This window comes from Sapajus apella, unplaced genomic scaffold (assembly GCF_009761245.1).
Source record: "Sapajus apella isolate SASKATOON/1434 unplaced genomic scaffold, GSC_monkey_1.0 scaffold4, whole genome shotgun sequence".
NCBI classification, from domain to species: Eukaryota; Metazoa; Chordata; class Mammalia; order Primates; family Cebidae; genus Sapajus; species Sapajus apella.
In genome coordinates, this window is record NW_022436944.1 from 47276501 (window position 1) to 47302260 (window position 25760).

At 35.9% G+C, this 25760-nt stretch overlaps 2 protein-coding genes across 28 annotated transcripts in view; both read right to left on the reverse strand.

Annotated features, from left to right (window-relative positions):
• Positions 1-3340, reverse strand: part of NEK10 (NIMA related kinase 10) — a 249261-nt gene extending 245921 nt beyond the window's left edge. For 2 of the 5 annotated variants that reach the window (XM_032268089.1, XM_032268083.1), the window contains exon 1: positions 2414-3340. The gene's annotated coding sequence lies outside the window, so the exon portion shown is untranslated. The remainder of the gene's footprint in view (positions 1-2413) is intronic. The other 3 variants (XM_032268098.1, XM_032268073.1, XM_032268066.1) reach the window with 2 other exon arrangements.
• Positions 3341-5713: 2373 nt separating this feature from the next.
• SLC4A7 (solute carrier family 4 member 7) overlaps positions 5714-25760 on the reverse strand; it is a 101148-nt gene continuing 81101 nt past the window's right edge. For 16 of the 23 annotated variants that reach the window (XM_032268249.1, XM_032268165.1, XM_032268183.1 and 13 more), the window contains 8 exons: positions 25204-25365; positions 24769-25020; positions 22217-22285; positions 20567-20740; positions 18692-18823; positions 15650-15747; positions 12551-12658; positions 5714-9870 (listed from right to left, as the gene is read on the reverse strand). In XM_032268249.1, coding sequence (XP_032124140.1) covers positions 9789-9870; positions 12551-12658; positions 15650-15747; positions 18692-18823; positions 20567-20740; positions 22217-22285; positions 24769-25020; positions 25204-25365 — 1077 coding nt within the window. In that variant the 3' untranslated portion in view covers positions 5714-9788. The remainder of the gene's footprint in view (positions 9871-12550; positions 12659-15649; positions 15748-18691; positions 18824-20566; positions 20741-22216; positions 22286-24768; positions 25021-25203; positions 25366-25760) is intronic. The other 7 variants (XM_032268214.1, XM_032268298.1, XM_032268310.1 and 4 more) reach the window with 2 other exon arrangements.

Below are 25760 nucleotides of genomic sequence, written 5' to 3' on the forward strand. Positions count from 1 at the left end.
TCAAAGCTTGATTGTAACTTGGCCAAGATCTCATAACTAGTAAATAACAACATACATGGGTTTGAATGTTGTTATTCAAACAACATTCTGACAGGCAGAGTAGCATTCCAGGTCCTTCTTCCACCTCCTGAAGACTCTACTGGTTGCACTGTCTGTTGGCTCACCCTCACCAGGCATGGAGCCCCAGACCTTTTAGATGGTCAATAAATACTCATTGAATGATTGAGACTGACCTGTATCAGAGCTGTTACCAAACCCAAAAGCTTGTGATCAAGTACTGTAACAACAGGACAGTGTCCTAGAAATTGCACTTGACTGAATCAAAAGATTTATTTTTACCTTTTGTGAACTGACCATGACAATTTCACAACTCTAGCCTTCAGTGTGTTTGTGTTCATTTTAAACATGAAAGCTTAGCATATATAAGGCACTATACCTTTGGTATGAATTATGTATATATCATCTTTAAAACAATCCTATGAGCTAGGTGCTATTATAGGCCCATTGTACAGATAAAGTATCTGTCAAGAGGCTAATTTGTTATGGGTTACACAGCTAAAATGCTAGCGCTAGGATTCGAACCCACGTATGTATGACTACAAAGCTTGGTTCTTACAAACCATGCAGTACTGTCTCCCTCTCTTTATCATTTTAAGCTTATGTCATATAATAGCAAATATCATGATAATGATTGTCGCTTGAACCACAAACCATGAATTGAAGTAGTTTCCAGTTACTAAGGGTCTTGAAATTAAAGTAAAACCTATAAATTCAACATTTACCTTTTATAAGCAAAACCTTCATTGGCCATTTCTGACTTTTCTGGACGAAATAAAGATGCCATGGCAAACAATAACTTTCCATTTTAGAGATTTGATCACTTAACAAGTATTTGTTGAACACCCGTTATGATGTCTTGTCCTGGGTTGAACGCTGGATATATATATAAAAATTGTGGCTGAGACAAAGATGGCCTCTATCATCACAGAGACAGTCTAGAGAAAGGAGGAGTAAAGTAATCAAGCAACACACAGAGAATGACTGGGCAGTGAGAGCAGGAGTGTGGGGGTGCAAAAAAGAGAGTCCATTCCAGGCAGTGTGAGCAACAGGTGAGATAGCTACACAGGGGAGAATGTGACCATGATGGAACTGCTGATAGAAGTCCTAACTAATGATTGGATTAGGGTAATGGGGAATCTTTGCAGGACTTTTAGCAGGGAAGGTAAATGCTGTTATATGCATTTTAAAAAGATCAGTTAAGCTGGGCACGGTGGCTCACGCCTGTAATCCCAGCACCTTGGGAGGCTGAGGCCGGCGGATCACCTGCGATCAGGAGTTCGAGACCAGCCTGGCCAAAATATTGTGAAACCCCTTCTCTACTAAAAAATACAAAAATTAGCTGGCCGTAGTGGCGCATGCCTGTAATCCCAGCTACTCTGGAGGCTGAGGCATGAGAATTGCTTGAACCCGAAGGCGGAGGTTGCAGTGAGCCAGATCGTAACACTGTACTCTAGCCTGGGGAGTAGAGCAAGGCTGTCTTAAAAAAAAAAAAAATCAGTTTAACAATGGTGGGGAAAAAAGTGGATTAGATAGTGCCAGACTAGAGTCAGCATAGCCAGATGGATGTTGAATTTAACCAAGGGACGGTGGAAATTGAGACGGTAGGAATAGAGACAGCAATGTGGGAATTGATTCAACATCTATTAAGAAGGGATAGTCTTGATAATTGATAGATGCAGAGGAAGTAGCCGTAAGTGCCATTAATATTGTCTAGAGTGTAGTTTTTGAAAACCGAATGGATAGTGAGGCCCAAAATGGGAATCCAAGAACAGTAGCGGAAGTGGGGAAGATGGCGTTCAGGGTTCACATGTGTGGCGTTGACTTGGCAGCTGGATTTTGGGGTCTGACGCTTAGTGGAGGCTAGGTTCCAGGCGGGGGCTTTCTAATTATCATCAGATAGATGGTACCTGAGGAGAGGAAGTGGAAAGGCTCACCGAAGTAGACCAGAAAAGCAGAGGGGCAAAGTCAAAGCATCCTGTAAGAAGGCAGAAAAGCCATGCTCACACAGATGAGGAATGAACCTCCAGAGGCGTCAGAGCAGATTGGAAGAGACACATTCAGGCTCCATTTAACCAGCATAGTTCTTTTGTCAAAATGGAAGCGCCATGAAGCATCGTTGAAGGCGCTTTCCCACCATCCATCCGTCCAACACAAACCCAACTGCTTCACAGAGACTGCCTCACGCAGTGACTCACTTAGGACAGACGCATTCTCTGCCCCTGCCTCTCGTCTAGGGAAGCTGGCTCCTGAGGCTTCGGAGCCGCTCCACAGGGCCCTGAGGACACCTCCCCGGAGACCCTGCCTCAAGCCTCGCGGCGCCCGCACAGCCGAGCACCGGCTCCCGCATACTCACCGCGCCGGAGGGACGGTCCCTCCTTCACACCGCCAGTCTCCAAATCGTCCTTCTCATCGTCCCTGTTGCTGTCACCTGCTGCTGCAGATCGGGGGGCCCGTCCAGTCTCAGCCTGTCCCGTCCTCCCCCAAGCCTATTCCCAGTCCCCTCAACCTCTGGGACACCGCGGCCAGCCGCACCGTTGGTTTTCCAATCAAATCCTCCTCCAGCCCACTAACCGGCGCTGGCCAGGCCAATGCCAACAATTCTTTCACGGCCCCCTGGGGCGCTTCAGCCAATGGGGAGCAGCCATGCTGCGCAGTGCAGAGCGCCGTAGCAACGGATGACGCCTGCCACGGAGTCGCCGTAGCAACCAAAGACGCGACAGGTCCAGCACCAAGCTTGCAAGCGGAAGAGGAGGCAGGCGATGCTGAAGGCTGTGCTGTAACCACTTCACTGGAACCTAGAGCTACCTGAGAACAGGTCTCCTAAACATTGTAGACTTTTATGGATTTAGGGTGCCTAACCTTTGATGGGAAAGGGCAGCATCATCTTGGAGTGTTTACTTACAAGAACTGCTATGGACTAAAAATCACAGCAATTCTCTTTAAAAGCAAATATTTAATTTGATAAGGAATCCATGCAGCATGCTAAGTACCTTTCATATGGTATGAAAACATCTTCAGTTACTCAAGCCTCAGGTAATGAGAATATGGTGCCAGAGCAGCATATTTTTCACAAGAGTGACCTGGGATTCAAGAGATCTGTATGGTACAACTATCACCAGTTCATTCTGTGGCCTTGGGCAAGTCACTTCACCTTTTGTGAAAGTTTGAAGCTTCTTTCAAATTTCTGAACTGCATTAGATAATGCTTTAAAAATATACTTGATATTCTGTAACTTTAAATACATGAAAAATGGGCAGGCCACGGTGGCTCACGCCTGTAATTCCAGCACTTTGGGAGACAGAGGCAGGCGGATCACGAGGTCAGATCAAGACCATCCTGGCCAGCGTGGTGAAACCCCATCTCTACTAAAAATACAAAAACTAGCTGGGTGTGGTCGTGCACAACTGTAATCCTAGCTTCTCAGGAGGCTGAGGCACGAGAATCACTTGAATCCGAGAGGTGGAGGTTGCAATGAGCAGAGACCATGCCACTGCACTCCAGCGTAGTGACAGAGGGAGACTCCGTCTCAAAAAAATAAAATAAAAATAATTGAAAATTGCCAATTTATTGAGTGCTCAATTTTGTGCTGGGCACCATTTCAAATTCTTTATTTATTTCACTTAGTTATAAAATGGAGGCACAAGAAGTTTCCTAAGTAGTCCAGTATGGCAGAGCTAGTGAGTGATGGAGTCAGAGTAGAACCTACTTGGGTCTGGTCTTAAGCGCAATGATGCTCCTTTGACAATTTCTTCAAGTACTGGGCCCTATTCAACCCCATCTTAATATCACTAAATGCTCATGAGTGTGTCAACACTGGTGATTAAATCTCCCCAAACTGGATTTCAAATGAATACAGTGAACCCTAATGCTTCTCTGGTTTGGATAGTAAACAGGCCCACTGGGGTAACAATACTTAGGCTTGTGTAATCAAAAACATTTTTTAAAATGAATACAGTCCTATTTTGGAAATGCAGAAAAAGCCAAACTCCAGTGAGTATAGCGGAACTTATTAAACTTCAGAGAACATAAAACCATCAGGATTTATGTTATCAATAAAGCAAAACAAGGTGACAGGGACAAGAAGACTGATGCGGAGTAGAAAAAGTATTCTATACATACATTCCAAATATTAAGCAGTCGCCCTGGCTTGGTGGCTCATGCCTATAATTCCAGCATTTTGGGAGGCCGAGGCAGGAGGATCACTTGAGGTCAGGAGTTCGAGACCAGGTTGGTCATCATGGTGAAATCCTGTCTCTACTAAAAATAGAAAAATCAACGGGCATGGTGGTGCATGCCTCTAATCCCTACTACTCGGGAGGCTGAGGCACAAGAATTGCTTGAACCCAGGAAGCGGAAGTGCAGTGAGACGAGATTGTCCCACTACACTCCAGCCTGAGAGACAGAGCAAGACTGTCTCAAAAAATAAATAACTATTAAGCAATAAGACATGACTCCACTGAACTTCTCGTCTCCGCAATACCAATTGTGCTTCCCATCTTTCCAGTACTCAGTAAAATCAAAGTCTTAAACTAATGTTTTGGCCATCCCAGAATATTTCTGAACTTCCCTGAAAGCTGCAGAGAAGATTAAGAGGCAAGAATGACACTGGCTCTGTAAGAGAAGTGCCCTATCATCTCAAATGTTAAGGGTCCCTCTGTGACATAAAAGATAAAATCCCACAAGAGATCTTGCACCAAGCTTATAGCTTATATAGCAGGGCTCAAAACTATGAAAACATCCCCTTTTGTTTTCTAATGCCTTTTATTATTTTAAATGAAACGCATAATGTAAATTATACAGTTCAAAAGTAAAACAGCATAATGTCCTAACTGCAGCATAAAGAACAAATAAAGGTAACAAATATGCATTTAAGTAGATATTCAGGATCGACTCAACAAGCAGATAAAACCACTTCCCAAAATTTATAAAATGCCTTTAGACCAATGGTCTAGAGCAAGAATAGAACTGATATTCAAGAGATCAAATATGCCTTTATTGGCCACATCAAATAGAGCTCACTCTTTTCCTCTTTCCCCCTGTCCGCTTACAGAATCTCAGGGTCTAGAGACAGGAATTATAAATTTACCAAAAAAAAATTTTTCCCCTAAAATAAACGTAAATTTTCAAATGAAATTTCCAAAAGCGTAAGTGTCTATCTCCGTCTTATTCCAAAGGCTATCAAATTCATGGTGAGGTATCAGAAGTTTTTCCGCACAGAAAACACAGGAGGAAAGAGTTCCACATATGCCAAACGAAAAACAAACCAAGACCTGTAATTTGCTGTTAAGGAAAGTAATTCGTAATAAAACTAGTCACTAAAAAGAAACAAACAAAAGTCCTGTACCCAAGAGTTCAATATTACCATGCATATCACACAGTAAGATTTCTAAAATTGGGGGAATAAATGGACCAGCCATTTCTTAGAGAGCTTTAATTTCAATTATCTCTTAGCTATCAAATACCTTCGTAAAACAAACACTATTTTATTTTTTCTCACTGTTTCCTCTTTTCTCTCTCCTACTGAAAACTAATATTAGGGGGCAAGAAACAGACATCACTTATTTTCCTTCCTTTCCTATCTCATCTCAAGCTGAGAAAGAAAATGTGGCTCTTCTAATAATCAGAGTTCAAAGTAGAGACAATAGCCAACAACTAATTCAGTAGATTTTTATTGCTCAATCAACTTCAGTAACATCTCCAAAAAGAAAATAGTTTTCATCTAACAATTATGAAACAAATTTGAAAGGCAGGATCATTCACATTATAGACCTGGTAGAGGCTTGTACTTCATATAAATGAAAAATATCAGTTCTACAATTTAAACGTTTAATTTACTTTGGATTTTATTATAGAAGAAAATATCATTGTAATTATAAAAGCCATAAAAAGTGGAACTGTACTGTGAAATTACATCAAGGTATCAAATTTTATATAAATGAACAATAAAATTCAATTTTTATTTATTTAAACACAGTAAACACTGGAAGACAATCTCCCCCACGGGAAAAGAAAAAAAAAAAAAAAAAACCTTGAATAATTCAACAAAAGAAAAGCCATAACACAAAAATTAATCAGTGTGCAAAAATCTGATTTAAAAAACAAAACAAAACTGAGGTTTAACAATTACTCTAAGTCAAATGTTGAAGTCAATATATGCTAATTAAATTTCATTTTAAAAATGATCTTTGGATTATTATATTCCCAACTATGTTTTCCTATAATCAACACTTAATGTTACTTTTTGAAAAACTAGAAAAGAGATCAATTTATATTAAGATTGCCAAATTTTGCAATTTGAACACTATTTTAAACTTTGAATGTCCTTAAAGTCTTTAAATTTATTTTCTAAAATAAATAATTGTTGGAATAAACCAAAATATTTTCACATATTTGCATTGCATATGATAAAAATGATGTGATCTACATAAATACATTTAAAACATTAAGTTATTTCATATAAACACTTTTAATTACAATGTTTTATCAATGGCTTACACATTTGAAATCTGAGCACTTTAAAACAGGATTCACATGTTAAACTGCTGAGCACATTTACAGAACTGATGTACATCACATAATCCTTTAAACAGCAAGCTCTGGTGTTATACCTCAGTTTGAGAAAGCATTTTTCTTTCAACAGAATTTTGAACCTGCTTTTGTGAAAGAAAAAAAATTAGAAAGCTATTATACTCACACAGAAAATTTAATTTAAGTATGTGGAAGAAATAAACTTTTTTTGGATGAAGAAAAGTTAATTTTGAGTGATAAACAAATCTGCTTTACAAATAGATGCATTAGCACATAAAATATTTTGTCTTAAACATCTTTACAAAAGACTTGGCAAATATGAACAATGGTATGCCACAGCTTTTTAAAACAACTTTTAACAGATTTAAGATCGATATCATTCACATTCACATAAACACACACACACACACACGCACACAAAGACTGTGTGCTTCGCTTCGGCATATGTAATATTATTAAAGAATATATAGACTTATCCTTTTATCATAAGGAATTTAGTTCATTGTTTTCTCAAAAGCTGCTATTTTAGATTGAAACAGCATTCAGGAAAAAAAGTAAATTTCAGATGATCAGCATCAGGATTTACTACAGACTTTGTAAACAGATATCTATAAATAAATAAACTAGGGCGAAGAAAAGAATATCCTGAGGTGGCTCGGTGGCCAGGGTATTCAGTAGCACTAAGCTCCATCCTGGAAATCAAGGCATCTAAAGAAAGTGCAGGGCTGTTATCTGAATTCATTTCATAAATGGAATATGTACAGGTTTAATTATTTTGCACCTTGAGGTAAATCAGTACATAGCAACTACTACTGCTTATATACAGTTATTTAAGGCAACTTTATTTAAAAATCAATATATGTAGTAAATTATATCTCACTGTCTCGCGATGAATGCTATGATTGTTATTTTTCAAAAACGGTGGAAGAAATATCATAATCACTTAAAACAAGCAGTTAATTACTTAAACATGAGTTACCTTTGCTCTTACATGGAGTAGTCAGATCATTTTGTAAGTCAAGTAGTCAAAAGAAAGCAGAAACCACTAACAATTAGAAGCACTGTAAAAACATTTTGAGTGCAAAATATTTTGCAAGTGACGGGTTTTCTGGCACTGGATAATTACTATACATAATTAAATAAAATCACAGAAACACTATGATCCCAGGTAGTTTTCATTTTTAAAATTTCTTCCTGTAAAATAAGTACAGTTGTTACCCCTGATGTCCAGACACAAGGAAATGACGTGAGGAAATCCTCTCGTTCAGATATATCAGGGGAGTTTTAAAAATAGCAGCAAATACTGGGGTCTTTGGAAATAATTATGCTGCTACGAATAAAAAGGAATCATTACAATGGAAGCTCATAAACAATAATAAGCACCGTGGATAATATTCTATCAATTGCCAACAGAGTCTAACTCTTTTTAGGCAGTACCAAATGATGACAGCTATATATTTTCTAAAGAAAAGCAGCTATATTTCCAACCTCTCATCTGAGGCAGAAGTTGAATCCATCATTTTAACTAGATTCTCACAACATGGTCTTGGAAGAGGACATTACATTAGTTAATAAATAGTTTATAATGAATTTCAAACACCAGACTTGCTAAAATATCAGCTTTTGGCATTCCTCATGATCCTTTATTAGACTTTTGTAATTTAATTATATGGTTAAAGGGAGCATTGGCATTTCATTAAAATTTTCGCCCTAATATTCATGTCACCATTTTTGATATTTCTGTGGCTTCTCAATACTCATTTGATTTCTGTAAATTCTTCTCTTGTCAAATCAGTTTCACAACCCCATTCATCCAGTCCTACAGGCTTAACAACTTTTTTCTATTTCACGTGGAGCTAAGAGTATATAAAAGATGACTAAAAAGATTTGTTAGACTTTAAAAAGCTCAGAAAAGCAAAAACAAATACATAAAATAAGAATGCCATCAATCTGAGCTACATATAAAATTATGCCTAATTTCCTTTTTAAAATATAAATATGGCAGTGCTTTATATCAAAGATGTAAAATCTATCAGTTGCTATAATAAAGATAAATGCAAGTGAGCACCAACTATTTACATTAACAATTTACTCTATTTGTTACTTTTCCAAATGTTTGTATAATATTTAAGCATCATCACTTAAAATAAATATTTTAAAATAAAATCACAGGTAATAAGCTATTAAATATAATCTACAAAAGTGAAAAAATAACAACATAAAGAGAAAATGAAAGGTAATTCTTAATAAAGTAATACTGATCATAGACCCATCTGAGAGAATTCTGACTCCTGATTATTTAAGCATACTACTTAAAAGAGAAAATCAGTCAATCAAGAACTTGAACCTGATGGAAACTAACCATTTTAAGACAAAGAGAGACAAGGCAGAGAACACAGTGGGAATTACAGGCTTTAAAAGAGTATAGGGATACAGGAAAAAAAAAAAAATCTACAAAGGCATCAAAATCTACTGCAAATTGGCATTGCATAACTTTTTAAATTCATGAAGTTACAAATGGTACGGGTGCTTAATTATCAAATCACCTACAATTTTACTTGTCTGTCACAATGGATACCTAGATATGAAGGTTTTAAGATTTAAAAAAATTAAACATAAAAGTTAAAAACTATCATTATTAAAGTTTCCATTGTTCTACATTCATCTCTATGGCTAAGAAAATGCCAGTTAGTGAAACATGATGACATCTATGGAAATGAAACACACAGAGAAGCCCTGAAATGTTACCACTTTTCCCATAGCACTGGTATAGACTCCCTATTCTTCCCATAAAGAACAAAAGTGAAATAATATCTGAAAATTTCTAGAAACACATAAAAATTATAAACATATAAACAAAGTATCACTTAAGGTTTGTTATGAATTGCCATTGATGAACAAGAGGTTTAAGAAAAGCAGACTGTAAGCATTTCTCCACATCCTTCTATTGCAAAACAGAAAATTTTTTTTCCAACAGAATAAATATTTGAATAGTTAAGAACGGTGTACCTCACTTCAAAGACAGCAATTCATTATATACATAGTCTCCACGGTGCTCATAACAAACTCCAGACACTACTTTTAAAAACCCAGTAGTCATGCATAAACAGCATGACATACAATATTGTTTTATATAGTGACATGATAAACACACATTACATAAGTATATATCTATATGTATAATGCCTCTTGGTTCAATTCTATAATGAAGTTTCAGCATCCACGTATTTCTTTCTTGGTTCATCTTCAAAACTTATTTTCACACTCACAGGTTTATCAGGACTATTTAAAACAAAGAATGAGAGTAAATAATTTTTAAACATAAATATTCAATTCTAAACATGGATAACAATGAGTACATTAAACCTTCTCAGATTACTATTAACAATACAAGCTTATTACTTACTAATATAATTTTACCTTTTTTTAAATCATTAAGCCTAAATGGAAAGGCAAATATTAAAAATTCTGCTTTTAAAAACTGCATATATTTTCAATTAAAATTCATGTTTTCCTTACAACTAAAGAGGGGGTCCTTAAAATAGGGCACTATATGGTCAGAATCTATTGGATTACTTTTATTTCATATATGATCAGTTACATAGCATGTGACTTTTATTTTACTGAAAAATCTATTAATATATAAATCTTTGTTGGGCTGTGCATGGTGGCTTACACCTGTAATCCTAACACTTTGGGAGGCTCAGGCGGGCGGATCACAAGGTCAAGAGTTCAAGACCAGCGTGACTAACATGGTGAAACCCCGACTCCACTCAAAATACAAAAAGTAGCCGGGCATGGTGGCGCAAGCCTGTAATCCCATCTACTCAGGAGGCTAAGGCAGGAGAATCACTTGAACCTAGGAAGTGGAGACTGCAGTGAGCCAAGATCAAGCCATTGCACTCAAGAGCAAAACTCTGCCTCAAAAAAAAAAGTAAATAAATCTGTTAATATAGATAAGTATCAAATAACTTCCAAAAAGGTTACAAATTTACAAAACTTCTCACCCCAAATTTGGTTCATAAATACAAAACCAATATACCTATTCCATATATATATATATTCCATATGTATGTATACACACACACCCTATGTGTGTGTGTATATATATATATGTGCGTGTGTACACACACACACACACACACACACACACACACACACACACACGTTTTTTTGAGAGAGTTTCACTCTTGTTGCCCAGGGTGGAATGCAACGGTGTGATCTCAGCACATTGCAACCTCTGCCTCCCAGGTTCAAGCGATTCTCCTGCCTCAGCCTCCTGAGTAGGTGGGATTACAGGCATACGCCACCACGCCCGGCTAATTTTTGTAATTTTAGTAGAGACGGGGGTTTCACCATGTTGGTCAGGCTGGTCTTGAACCCCTGACCTCAAGTGATCTGACCACCTCAGCCTCCCAAAGTGCTGGGATTAGAGGCCTGAGCTACCGCACCTGGCCCACCTATTCTATATTTTTAAGTTAGTATGACACAATGACTCCAGGTACATAAATTTAATTGATTAACTGTAACATTTAATACCTAAGTTCTAGAAAAAGTTTTCATAAAGTGTAAAAACACACTATGGTTTGCTGTCTTCTCCGGACAAACTGAAGGAAAGACCCACCCCCCCAAACATCTTCCTGTTAAACCACAAAGCCAAGGCATTCTCTTTCTTCCTATGTGATTTTGAAGTGCGGGGCGACCCAAACAAAAGGCAGAAGTATAAGAGATGTTAGTTATTATTGTAAGGACTTCATTTTTTTTATGATAATTATACTAACAGGGTCAGGGGTGCTGACACAATGCGAACAATTACTAACAGTAAAAAGAATATTTAGAAAAATTCTGGCTGTACTGAATGATCCAAAATTACAAATAATTTAACTTTAAAACTTTTTAAGATTAAAGACCGAAGAAAGGAAACAGCCAGCTGAGAAATTAGAACTCAGATGACAGAAGAGGAAAACATATGACAGAGAGTAAGTAGGAAATAGGTTCTAAAAGAGGGTAGGGAAAGAATGAGAAAAAGCTAATCAATTATTATGAGAAGATAGAGCTAAGGCAGCAAGTGAACAAAAATAACTACGTGACTGAATGCCTAGAAAAGTTTTCCTCTCATGCCCAAGCAGAATACACAGACACCCAACATAGCATCTCACACAAACTGTACATAAAAAGTATTTGTTGAATATGAATGACTGAGCACCCTACAAGTTGGTAACTCATTTCTCTAAAGGCTTAAGAGATTAAAATGCTAATGATTACCAAAACAGAATCCCTGAGGGTTTAGTTCTTGAAGTGAGGACAAAAGAAAGAAAAAGGGTTACATAACAAGAAATGTAAGAAAGAGGTTACATAATACATTCAATATATGGTCCACTGTAAAACTGAATGGCCTAAGTCAATGGATTCTATTTCTATCTCCAAGCAAAACGTTTACCTGACCTGAAGAAATGGTATACTAAACCGAAACGAAGGAAGGAAAACAACTGTGTTTTTTCTCTTTTCTTGGACCATCGGAAAGCATAATTGAGGTAGTATTCAATTAATCCCTAATAGACAGTATGTCATCCCTAATAGTTATCTATCTTTATATGGTTTGTGATCTTTTACATGTTTACTCCATACTGCCATATGAAATTTATTTTTATTATAAAATAGCTCAAATTATTATTATTTTAGACAGAGTTTCGCTCTTGTCCCCCAGGTGTCACCTCAGGTGATCTGCCCACCTCAGCCTCCCAAAGTGCTGGGATTGCAGGTGTCAGCCACTGCAGCTGGCTCAAATTATTTATTTTAAATAGGTAACTATAAATTAAAAAACAAAAACAAAACATAATCATTATTTATACCTTATTCCATTATACATTAAAATGATGGACGAAAGGAAGAAGGAATGAAGCTCTCCGTAAGTAAACAAAAGTTGGTTACAGTTAGAAAACACATAAATAGTTATAACTACCTCATGTTAGATCTGGTTACTTTGGCATTCTCAGTATTCATGGAAAGTGCCTTCCACTGTGCAGTTTTGGCCATTTCATCTGATATATTAACAACTGAGGGATCAACACTGAAGAACAAATACACTTTTTGGTTAGTATTCAGTACTTGCAAAAGTATTAATATTGTCATTCTTACTATCTGCTTTCATCAACTAAAAATTGAGAAAACCTTTGCCATGCACTCAAAGGTCTCGCAAGATACCAGAATTTGAGTTCTGTTAAGAAGTCCTAAGAAGAATTACATCTTTCGAATAGAAACTATGAGTAAGATTAACTAAGTTAGCAAGACTTATTTATGGAACTTTGCTGCAGAATCCAATCTGGGGTTTCAGTACTACTTCACAGCGCTCTAACAATGATACCCTCTGATCATCTTGGCTGGAAATATGCTACTGAAATAACATAAGACTATGTTAATGTCCTTATGCATACAAAAAAAATACAGTCTCAAATCAACTAGAAAACGTACAATTGGCACACATTTAATCTCAATACCCAAAGTATATAAGGAAAACTTAAGATTATGATTTTTAAAAATCTTATTTTTTCATAGCTTTTACAAATCATTATAAAGAATGCTTGGAAAGATAACGCTCTGAAATTGAAAACAAAGCACTGAAAATATTTCAACAGCTAACACAAAGTAGCCTCATAAATACCACTTTTATCATATTTAATGTGATAAAAGTGGTATTTTATCAAGTTTATCAAGATTAAAAGAACAGAGTAGGCCAGGCACGGTGGTCACGCCTGTAATCCCACCCAGCACATTGGGAGGCCAAGGCGGATGGATCATGAGGTCAGGAGTTCAAGACCAGTGTGTCCAACATGGTGAAACCCCATCTCTACTAAAAATACAAAAATTAGCAAAGAATGGTGGCAACCGCCTGTAATGCCACCTACTTGGGAGGCTGAGGCAGGAGAATCACTTAAACCCGAGAGGCGGTGGTCGCAGTGAGCTGAGACCACGCCATTGCACTCCAGCCTAGGCAACAGAACAAGACTCCATCTCGAGAATAATAATAAAAACAACAACAACAGAAAGAACAGACTACTATCCATTTACTATAATGAGACAAACGTTTCTGTTTCTGTGAAATCTTTTGATCAAAATTACTTCGAGACCCCAAATCTAATAATACTATCCATAAATAATTTGGGGCTCAAGGTTGTCTATCACAAGTAATAGGAAAGTATCATAAAGTTAATACAAATACATTTGCAAGTCCTTTTTCTTTGATTAAAAAAATACATTCAGACAAACAAGGTACAAATACAAATGTCAAATTAGGCAATGTTAACAATGTGATGGCAACTAGTTTACAAATGACTAAACAACGGTCATTTAGGAAGTGACAGCTCTGTTCATACTTAAAATCAAATTATTTACAAATTTAAGACTGCAGAGAAGGGTGATGTGGTCACTGAAAAGTCTCTCTGAATGGCTGCTTTACCTTCGCAAGGTCAGATTTTTAAAAGTACACAAAGTCTGAATGCCCAAGTTTACAATGGCATAGCCATCCAACTTGAAACGATGCCTACCCTGAGTAACGTTTATTCACTTGGTTGCCAACTTCAAATAAGTGAAGAAAGGTATTTCTGATAAACTTTCTAGCTTCTAAATATCCTTTACTATGAAGAAAGTATGTATTTTGTTTTCCCTCAACATGAAATTAGATGGGAAAACCTTTGCCTGTATTACATAAATTATTTTCATCTTTTATAAGGGCTTTACAGTTTCCAAATGCTTTCATATACTGTCTCATTTGATCTGCCGCACAAGTAATCCAAACCTATTTAAGATATAAAACTCTGGCAAGTAAACACATTAGCCATTTCCTGGCATTTCTGATGTTAAAAATTTTAAACATATCCACATTAATCATGGCTCGTGTTACCATTTAAAAGACAAAAGGAGAACTATCGATATCCATCTTTTTCTTAAATATATGACAATAGACTCCACTTAAATTTGTCAAGGTCCCTATATAACTACACTGAAAAAGTGATAAAGCAGGGCATTGAAATTAAGCAGCAAATACTCTCAGCCAATTGGTGATAATTGCTAATAACCATCATGGTAGTTCTTATACTCTTTTTAGAAGTACATCAATGAAGCTAATATGCATAGAGGAAGATTAGTTGAATTCATTCATCACAACTAATCAACATGTACAAATCAAATGTTACCCTGTAAAAGCTATAAATAGCTAAAAACTAAAAAAAAAAAAAAAAAAAAAAAAAAAAAAAAGGAAAAAAATTAAATACCAATAAAACATTTTCTATCAACTGGTCAGGTAAGAAACCTGTATATATTCTAAGACTGATTTTGCCAGCTAATCAGAAATGAAATAGAAATGTGTAGAAATAGGAATCAGGTGTGTACACAAATATAAGTTGTTAATCTTTTTTATAATCTTTTATAACTACAAAAGTTTACATTTCTCAACCTCTATATCTTTAGTTCTTAAATTTAAATATAAATCACCAAAATCACACATGACATATTACACATAAAACATTAATTAATTCTTACATCTTATGAGCCTTCAATACCAATGATCAAATCACATCTTTGAAAACTAAGAGTCTTCTAGGGCTTCTAAACATACTGATACATTGGAAAGCTATCAGAAAATGAATTACTGGTATCTGAATAGACACTGACATAGATCACTGAAAATGTTTATTTTCTAGCACCCACTGACCCCAGCCCTAATGAAGGGCATAAAGAAAAAAGCTATACTACCGTGAAAATAGAAATATTCTCAGACTCACGTATTGATTTTAAACTTCACTAAGATACATGGAGTGATAGAAGACAAGCAAATTTTATTGGCTTGGCATGGACGTTAGTTTAAGGCTCTGGTTCGAGTTCAGCTTTGGTGGGAAAGGTGCAAGGGACTTCCTTGCGTGAATCTCTCATTTAGTTGATACACCATATGCAAATTTATTATCTTTTATAAAATAGAAATCACCACTTTAAAAGAAGCATTCTATGGCTTATTAAGGTCCTTGACATTTACATAGAAGCTTTAGAAAATAAAGTTGTATCTCACCTATATTTTAGGGCTTTGACTGGAATTTGCAAGAGACTTCCCCCTTCAAATGGAAGGTGCACAGTATCATCATCATCTTGAAGCATCCGCTCAGCTTCCTTTAAAACACATGTGTGAAGAGATTACTTTTCCCAGAATATTTTTCCAAGAGAATCAGTTAATATATGACTTAAAGACTTAGAAACCCAAATTGACAATATTATTTAAATATAACATATCTGCCATTACTGAAAAATTCATTTTATAATCATGAACACATACTTGTAACATAAAATAAGAACAACCACTTGTTTAATTTAACATCATGACTAATTTAAAAATGGTATAGTAGTAACATTTCTTTTCTTTTCTTTTTTTTTTGAGATGTAGTCTCGTTCTGTCACCCAGGCTGGAGTGCAGTGGCACAATCTCCGCCTGCCGGGTTCAAGTGATTTTCCTGCCTCAAGGCTCCTGAGTAGCTGGGATTATAGGTGAGCACCACCACGCCAGCTAATTTTTTCTCTTTTTCTTTTTAGTAGAGACAGGGTTTCACCATGTTGATCAGGCTGGTCTCCAACTCCTGACCTCATAATCCATCCGCTTCTGCCTCCCAAAGTGCTGGCATTATACCACGCCCAGCAACTTTCATTTGTTTATGTAAATCACTTATACTATTTAAAAATCAACTACATAAATGTGATTATCAGTTATTATGTGGGTTTATAATGAAAGATAACATTCTGTGAAACCTTATCACAATACAATATGAGCAGAAGGTCATTTGGATAAGGCAGGGATTTTCAACCTCAGCAATACTGACATTTAGGTTATAATATTTATCTTTTGTAGAAGTCCTATGTATATAGAGTATTTCACGGCACCCCAGAATTCTACTTATTAGATGCCAGTAGCAGTCCCTCCAGTTATGGCAATCAAAAATATCTCAGACGTTGAAATACTCTTGGCAATGTCTCAGTCAAATACTCACACACCAATTTGCTGAGAGTATTTGTTGCTTAATTCCCCCCAGCCCACCCTGGTGATAATTACTAATAACCATCATGGCAGTTCCGATTCTCTTTTTAGAAGTACATCAATGAAGGCAGTATCTTAAATCATTTAGCAAATATTTACAGAACCCAGCAACGCAGACCACTATGGCTCAAGCCCACATTGAGACCCACTTGGAAAGTGGACACAGAACAAAATTAGGATGTTAATATTGGGGGTGATAGATAGGGAAGTAGAAGAGACACTGAGAGAACATTCCTATTTCTTTTCCTTACTAATAGAAATTTGACTATTTTGAGGTGCCAATGTGCCCAGACTGTAAAAAACAAATCAACAACAACAACAACAACAACAACAAAAACCCGAAATGAAATCTCCCAGCATTCCTTGCAACTTAGTAGGATCATGAAGTGCAAGCAGAACTTACTGGATGACATTCTAAAAAGACTCCTTAAACCTGACAATACGGTAAAACGATTTTGCCTTCTGTCCCTTCCTTTTTCCTGCTGTCTCTAATACTAACATGACAGCTGGAGTTTAACAGCCATTTTGACTCAAAGTGAAAGTGAGGATGGAAAACTATATGCTGAGGTCAGGAAAAAAGTAACAAGTAGCCCCTGATAAGCGGAGCTTAACACTGTATCACTTGCTTTCAAGAATTCTTTTACTTGAAACGCAATCACTTTGTGTTTAAAAGCCACTTTTACTTTTGTTTTTTGTTATATACCACTGAACCTTATTCTAACTAATATAGAAAGTAATAAACAGGCAATTTGGCCCATGTATTTTAGAGATAAAATATATCCTATTTGAAAAATCACCAAAAACTCAGGCCTGGCACAGTGGCTCACATCTATAATCCCAGCACTTTGGGAGGCTAAGGTGGGCAGATCACCCAAGGTCAGTAGTTAAAGACCAGCTTGGCCAACATAAAACCCTGTCTCTACTAAAAATACAAAAATTAGCCCCGCTTGGTGGTAGGTGCCTGTAATCCCAGCTACTGTAATCCCAGGCTGAGGCAGAGAGAACTGCTTGAACCCGGGAGGTGGTTGCAGTGAGCTGAGATCATGCCACTGCACTCTAGCCTGGGCCACAGAGCAAGACTCCATCTCAAAAGAAACAAAACAAAACACCTCATACATATTTACATATATAACTCTGAAGAAAACCAAAATTTTAATTTTAAAACTCTGGTGTCTTAATTCAAATTAAAATTCTAATTAGTGTCTAATTAAAGAATTTCAATTTTTGTTGAAAAATAAACATAAAACGAATAAAATTTTAATCTCCAAACAGAACCATAACATTTAAAAATATGTATCTTTTTCCTTATCTTTGATTTTCAAACAATACACTGAATGGGAAAATAGAGCAAGGACTACAACAAAACCATCAATCTATGTACTCAAGCCTCTACTTTTCCTTCTTATTAACTGATAGTATCAAGTTGGTCATTAAAAATCAAATTCCAATTCAGAATAAAGGATTTATGTTTAAATTGCAGCATACAAATTAACTAATTGTGGTACATAATAAGTGCATATAAAGACTAAAGTTTTATTACTTTTTAAAAAAGATAATTACTTAAAAATCCTTTTTTGTCATTATGTAGGTCAATTATTAAGCTATTAAAATTAAATATATGCTAAAATTTATGTTAAATGTATTTAAAGTTTACTTAGATACTATATTCTGATGTACAACTATTTTGTTACCTATATTTCAATATTGCTACAAGCTCTAATTCTTCTGAATGCTGATTAAGTAAGCACGTGTTATGTAATTTTTGAAAAGTATTCCTGTGTTAGAACTATAGAGGTACAAGATAGTGAAATGGTTAAGGGCCTACATTTGGAACAGTTACCTAACCACTCTCTGCCTCAGTTTCCCCATTTGTAAAATAGAGATAACAACAGTACCTACTACACTTTATAAGGTTCTTAGAAGGATGAAAGGAACTGATTCATGTAAAGTGATTATGATGGTGCCTGCAATATGGTACAAAATATTAAATAAGAAAGTGGTGTAAGTTTAAAATTCTCATCTTTTTACCTCTTTCTCTTTTTTCTTTTTGTCATCCTCTTTCTTTTTCTTACTTTCTGGCATGAGATCATCAAGCCAACTGAGTTCTCTCTTCGTGAAACACAGGTCCATGAGCTTGCGTACAAACACTAACGCAAGAACCTTTAAAAAGTGGGGACGAAAATAGTAAGTAACATATAATATAAACTGTATCACTTAAAGAGGAAAAGCATATTTACTAAAACTTGTTATAAAAAAATGCTTCATATAGTTTTTAAATTATTCACAATTATTTTGTTCCAAAGGAATTGAGTCAATTATTTATCTTTCTGAACTTTCTGCTAAAAAAAAAGAAAAGCTATAAATAGAGGAAGAAAGGAAATAGCATTCTTAGCCTTCTCCTACATAAAGCCTTACACTCTGTATAAAATTATGAAGCAGGTTAAACACTGAATATCAAAGCAAAAAAAAAATAATTTTTAAGACTTTATATATTACATAAGTATATATAATTTTTAAAAATCTCTTGAGCAACGCATTAGAGTACCTATTCCCAACATTAGGTTTTAACTTTTCAATCATATGGGAGAAATGAAATACTGCTTTAATTTGCTTTAACTGCTGCTGAAGATTAGCATGTTTTTGAATGCTGATTGGCCAGTGAGATTTCCACTTCTGTACTTGCTATTTTCTAACCTTTTGTTGGTTTTTATGACTTTTGTTTACGAATTTGTGAGTTCTGTGTAGCTTGAATAGAAATCCTTTATCTGCCTTATATGTTACAAATATTTTCTCCCAGTTCACAGTCTGATTTTACTTTTTATACTTTTTGAACATATAAGAAACATTTAATTATCATGTGGTGAAATACAACATATCTTCCTTTTACATTTGGATTTTCATATCTTCTTAGAAAAGTTAGTCCCAATCAATGGATTATACAATACTCTTTTACATTTTCTACTACAATTTATTTACCATTTAAATACTGAATTCAATTATGATTTCTGAACATGGTCTCAGATAAGGATTACAACATTACTTAGCTTCCAGTATACAGTTAAATCGTCCAATACTAAATTCTTCCATACAAAAGAAATACTACCTTTAATGAAATAACCTACTTACGGTATTCAAGTGATAATTCACAATATATTCAGATAAACTTCTGGACCCTTTTGTCTATTTTTTTTATTTGTCTGTTCATATGCCAATTCCATTTTATGGTGGCTATACTGACTTGTCAGCAATTTTTTAATTTTTGGTTATCAAAACAGTACAGTATCAACACATGAACAGTGAAGTAGATGGCAAAGACCCCGCCGCCCCCACTCCTAGCCAGGACTCCTTCTTAATTATCATTATCTTGTTATTCTCTAGTAGTTATGTCTCTACTTCTAATGAATATGTAATTTACATACAGTAAAACTGAAAAATATCATGTGTACAGTTTGATACTTTTGACAAGAATATACTACACATATAGTATATACTACTCATATAGTATCTTCATTACTTTTGACTTCTAGATCTGTCAAGTTCTAGAAAAGATGTATTGAAATATTTTAATAATGAACAATGCTGTTTTGGTTGCTTTGCATTTACATTTGAAAATGTATTTGTTCCATGAATGTCCTAAATTCTGAAGTTGTTTAAAAATACAAAATTGAGTCCTGTAGCCTAAGGACTAAAAAAGCATAACAAATGAAAATTTACAAAATAAAATAATTCAGACTGAGAAACAACTGGTTTATATCTAGAAACAGCTAATCCACATTTTCAAACACCTAAAGAACTTAAAATGCATTATTCCTTTTCTCAAAGTCAATTATAAATAAGAAAATTATTATAAAAATAAACAAAATTTTATTAATTAGTGACAAAATAAGTCTGAAGAAATCTTACCATCATGGGAAAAACCACTGCAGCAGCTGAAACTTTTATCACCCATAAAAGGACCAAACAAGTAAGCTGAATGACTGTGAAAATATGGACCTTCCAGAGAGGCACATAACGGAGGTATATCAAATCAGGCTGATGCTTAGCAGGCATTCCAAATAATTTTATACGGTCAAAAAACTATGAATAGAATAAAAAACGAACAAAGAAGATTTCAATAAAATATTTCTGCTCCTTAGAAGAATTTATACTCAACTTTAGAGTTTTGTGTATTAAACTGTAAGTTCCTTGACATCTTCTGATAATACTGGAGAATGTTACAGCAAGGATTCTCTGGATCCAGGAGGGTGGGCAGGGCGGGAACCAAGCAACCACTTGAACTGCTGTAATTAATGTAATCAGGAAACTCAATCCAAAATGTTTAATTCAGAGGATTAAAATATCTAGATAAACTGATACTGAAAATAAAACTGAGCCAATGCCTATCTTTTTGAGCTTTAATTTCTTCATTTACACATTGGGAGTAAGATCAGCCCTAATCGTCTCACAAAACTCTTAAAAAGCAAGTGAGATAAGGAAATAATTTCTTGACCAATGAAGAGTAGATCCTGGACGATGCTGAAATAATAAAGACGCTTTCCTCCCACTAGCCTATGAGCTGGAAACTTTAGACAACATCCTTTCCATGAGAAGAGGTGGTCACGTAGTGCTAACTGTGCTTTATGATCTGTTTGGGTTTTTGGTTTTCTGTTTTTTTTGAGATAGGGTCTCACTGTGTAATCCAGGCTGGAACGCAGTGACTGGCATGACCACAGCTCACAGTAGCCTCAAACTCCTGGGCTCAAGCAATCCTCCCACCTCTGCCTCCTGAGCAACCAGCACTACAGGTACACACCACCACAGCCAGCTAATTTTTACATATTTTGTAGAGGCAGGATTTCACTGTGTTGTCCAGGCTGGTCTCAAACTCCTGGCCTCAGGTGATACTCCTGACTCAGACTTCCAGTGTGCTGGGATTACAGACATGAGTCACCACAGCCACCCCAAATGTTTTATACTAAAATTAGATCACTACAAACCTTAAGAAGTTTTATTAGGTTGCTTCCCACTAACTATTAAAACAAAATGATGAAATCACTGGCTTAGCTAATAATCTTCAGTATGTCCTTCTGTTTCTCTGTTTCCTGATTTACATTAGGATTTCTTCCTTTCCTCTCTGCCAAATGGTTAGTGTATTGAGGATTCCAAAATGATGTATATGCTAGGCTTCATAAGCTGTATTGTGTTACACAAATGGCAGGTCTGGCTATTTTTATAGGAAACTAATATCTACCTTTTTAAGTACCAAACCTTTTTTCTAATCCAATCCTTTTGATCCTCCCTCTCACTATACTAGTCTTGATTGAGTTATAGGGCTTTTCATTGTCTTCAATTAAAAACAGGTAAGGACCATGTCAGCTCATGATCTCACTTTCTGGAGGAAAAAACGTGCAGTAAGTAATCACTTGACAAATGTCATCTGAAATCATCAGTTAGAAAACTAACCTCCCCCCAAAATGTCAGAGTTGAGAATAAATCACTACTATCATAAAAACAATCTTTGCATACTAAAAATATCAAGTTTCTATAGAAAATCATTCAATATTTAAAACTTGCCTGGATTCCTTTTAATGAGGAAACTCCCATATAAAGGAAAACACCATACAGAACAGGCATTGGAATAAACTGTAAGTAAAATGACCACAATTAGAACTCATGAGTAATAAGTACACAAAAACATAATCAGTGAGTAATTATGGGGCTAGAATTAAAAGATCCTGCAATCATGAGGATTAAACCTACCTAACATTCCCACACATAAAAAAATTGCTAGTATACAATAACCTCCTTGAAAAATTGCTCATCTTCTACATATTGCTTCCTAAAATGGGAGTATGTTTACTTAAGAGCAGGGGTACTGCAGTCAGACTTAGTTTTAAGTCAAAACTTAACCTTTCTGCACCTCAGTTTCTGTATCAGATTGCAGTGAAGATTCAGTGACTTCGAATACATAAAATGCTCCAAAAAGCACCTGATACATATTAACCACACAAAAAATGTTACCCATTATCATTGCCATCACTACCTCTGCAGTGAATATTATACAGTAGCCTTTACTGAATATAATTAAAATCCACCTCCAAAATAAAGTCCTTACTACTTTCGCAGTTATGACAATCCCAAACTGCCTACGTGGTTCACACATATTCATCCTACAAGAAAGTCTGGCTATTAACAGAGCCCATCTGTTTACTCAAAAGCCACAAACAGCACTCTGACCTAAGGGAGAGTCCTACAAGGAAAAATGAATTAAAACACTACTGAGGAAAACCACATCTACTACACCTCTTCTGAACAACCTAGCATATCCTTCTAAGGACACTGGAAAAAGAAGAAACAATTTATGAAGAAAACATATTTTTAAAAATCTAAGCAATGCCTGCAATCCCGGAACTTTGGGAGGCCGAGGCGGGTGGATCACTGTGGCTAAAAGTTCTCGACCAACCTGGCCAATATGATGAAACCCTCATCTCTACCAAAAATATAGAAATTAGCTGGGCATGGTGGCACGTGCCTGTAGTCCCAGCTACTTGGGAGGCTGAGGTACAAGTGTCATTTGAACCCAGGAGGCAGAGGTTGCAGTGAGCTGAGATCACGCCACTGCCCTCCAACCTGTGTGTTGGAGTAAAACTCTGTCTCAAAAAGAAAAAAGAATGCTAGGAAAAAGAAATAAGAATGGAAAAAGCTCCTGAAAATTAAATCTATAAATATCAAATTAACTAAAATTTTTTAGTAACAATTTTGATGGACTGAACACCCACCCATATAAAGATATGAAAAAAAAGGGAAATTTTCTTTAATAGCAAGGGGTAAGAAGGATAACATTTCAGAAGGTCTGAGATCTGTTTAATTGGAGTTGAAGAAATTTGTAACAAGAGTCAGTAGAAGAGAAGAGGAAGTAAAGAGGGCAAGAAAATTCCCACAGCAGACAGAAGGCACAAGTTTCTTGAGGATACTGACTGAGCACAGTAAATGAAAAGCCCCTGCCTACCTGCCTCCCTAAATATCTGAATGAGATTTCACAAAACTGGAAGTTAAAAAAAGAACTCTGAACAAGTTCACCATTCATGGTACCATGCGTAAAAATAATTTATCAATACAAAAAATGAATACAATAAAAAGGGGAACCTGCACATATAATTTTTTGCAGTAAGGGAAGGTAACAGATATTAGAAAAGCTTATTTGGTCTTGAGGCTTGGGCTGGAATAAAACAGTGTATATTTCTGCCTCCCTGCAGGCAAATCACACTGCTTAGTCCTCAGCAAATATCATCGTAACACCATTTATGTGTCCCCAGAGGGTTTAAATTTCTATAATCTAACTTACAGGAGAAGCAAGGAAGGCTTAGTTATCGTCATAGCACAAAATGTAAATGTTAATAACAACTTTTATAATAGTACTAAAATTAAAAGTAGAAACCAACAAGAGGGATATGTTAGAAGGGGGAATGAGGATGGAGTCATAGGTGAAAAGACACCACAACCTTAGGTCAGAAGCTCTCAAACTCTGTGGTTTCAAGATCCCTTTATATTCTTAAAAATTACTGAGGTCATTTCCCCTCCCCCACAATTACTTTTGTTTATGAGTGTTTTATACATATTGATATTTGCCATCTTATAACTTTTTTTGTTTTTAGAGACAGAATCTATCTCACTTTGTCACCCAGGTTGGAGTGCAGTGGCCCAATCACAGCTCACTGCAGCTTTGACCTCCCAGGTTCAAGCAATCCTTCCATCTCAGCCTCCTGAGTAGCTCAGACCACAGGAGCATGCCACCACACCTGGCTAATTATTTTTATTTTTGTAGAGACCAGGTCTCACTATGTTGCCCAGACTGGTCTTGAACACCTGGCCTCAAGCAATCCTCTTAAAGTGCTGGGATTATAGGTGTGAGCCACTGCACCTGGCATACATTATTTTAAAAATAGATACAGTGTACCACTGAAATGCTTGCTATACTAAAAACCTAATGACATTATTTTCCAAGTAAACTGTAAAAAACAAATCTAATTTTAGATATTTTAAGTATATTTTAATGTTTCATTTTCACATAACTAAGTATAAACGTTATAGTAAGATTTTAAAACACTGCAATAAAGAGATTTTACCTTTAGGACTGAAGTCATGAACACGGAGAGGCCCATTAGAATAAAAATCACTAATCCTGTAACTCGCTGTTCACGAATTCCCAAAAACTTGGGTTGTTCCCCTGGAGCAGAACATTCAGACTCGACTTTTAGGCTGTTGACATGACTTATTGACAACACTGTTGCAGCCACAAACCATGGAAGTCCCATGACAGAGCAAACTCCCAACATAACACCAACCATGAGCAAATCAAGGTGATAGCCAGCTCCTTTCTGCAAAGTGAAATGAACATAAATATCTGAAAGTCTAAACTGTTCTCTCAATATAAATTCTACACTCATTATAAAGAGGGAAGAAGCTCATTTTCATCTTGCACCTTTTAATGTTGTAATCATTATGAAAACACCTCAAACCCTTGAAGAATCGCAATGCTTAAGGCAAAATTCTAAAATTACCTTTAATTTGTGCTCCTTTCTGTTTATAATTACAGCTGTGATTTGTTGATCCATAAAGATGAGAATAGTACAAAGCAGAGCAGGAATAGCAGCTATTAATAAGGTCCACCAAGGATTATCTCCCAGTGGGTTTATGATCCACCCTCTGTCTGGATGAGTAGGCTGTTAAAAAATTAAAAATAATTTTTAAAAAGTCTCCTTCCTGTATTGTACTAAATTTCTAAAGCACAAACTTGATCTGTTCCAAGAAATACCAAGAAATAGAAAACAGCTGAATTAAATCTTGGGATACATGGTGTATTTTCAAAGATGGCTACAGGAATTCTTCCTATCCCTGCAAGTAGACCCCTGTCATGTGACTCAATCTTTCCGCCTGGAGGTGGCATCTGCTTCCTTCCCCCTTGAAACCAAGATGATCCTGTGATTTACTTTAACCCACAGAATAAGGCCAAAGTGACACTGTGTGAATTCTAAGTATTAACCTTAATGGACCTTGCAGCTTCTTCTCTAACTCGCGTTCAACACTGAAATAATTATGCTTTCGAGTAAGTCTAGAT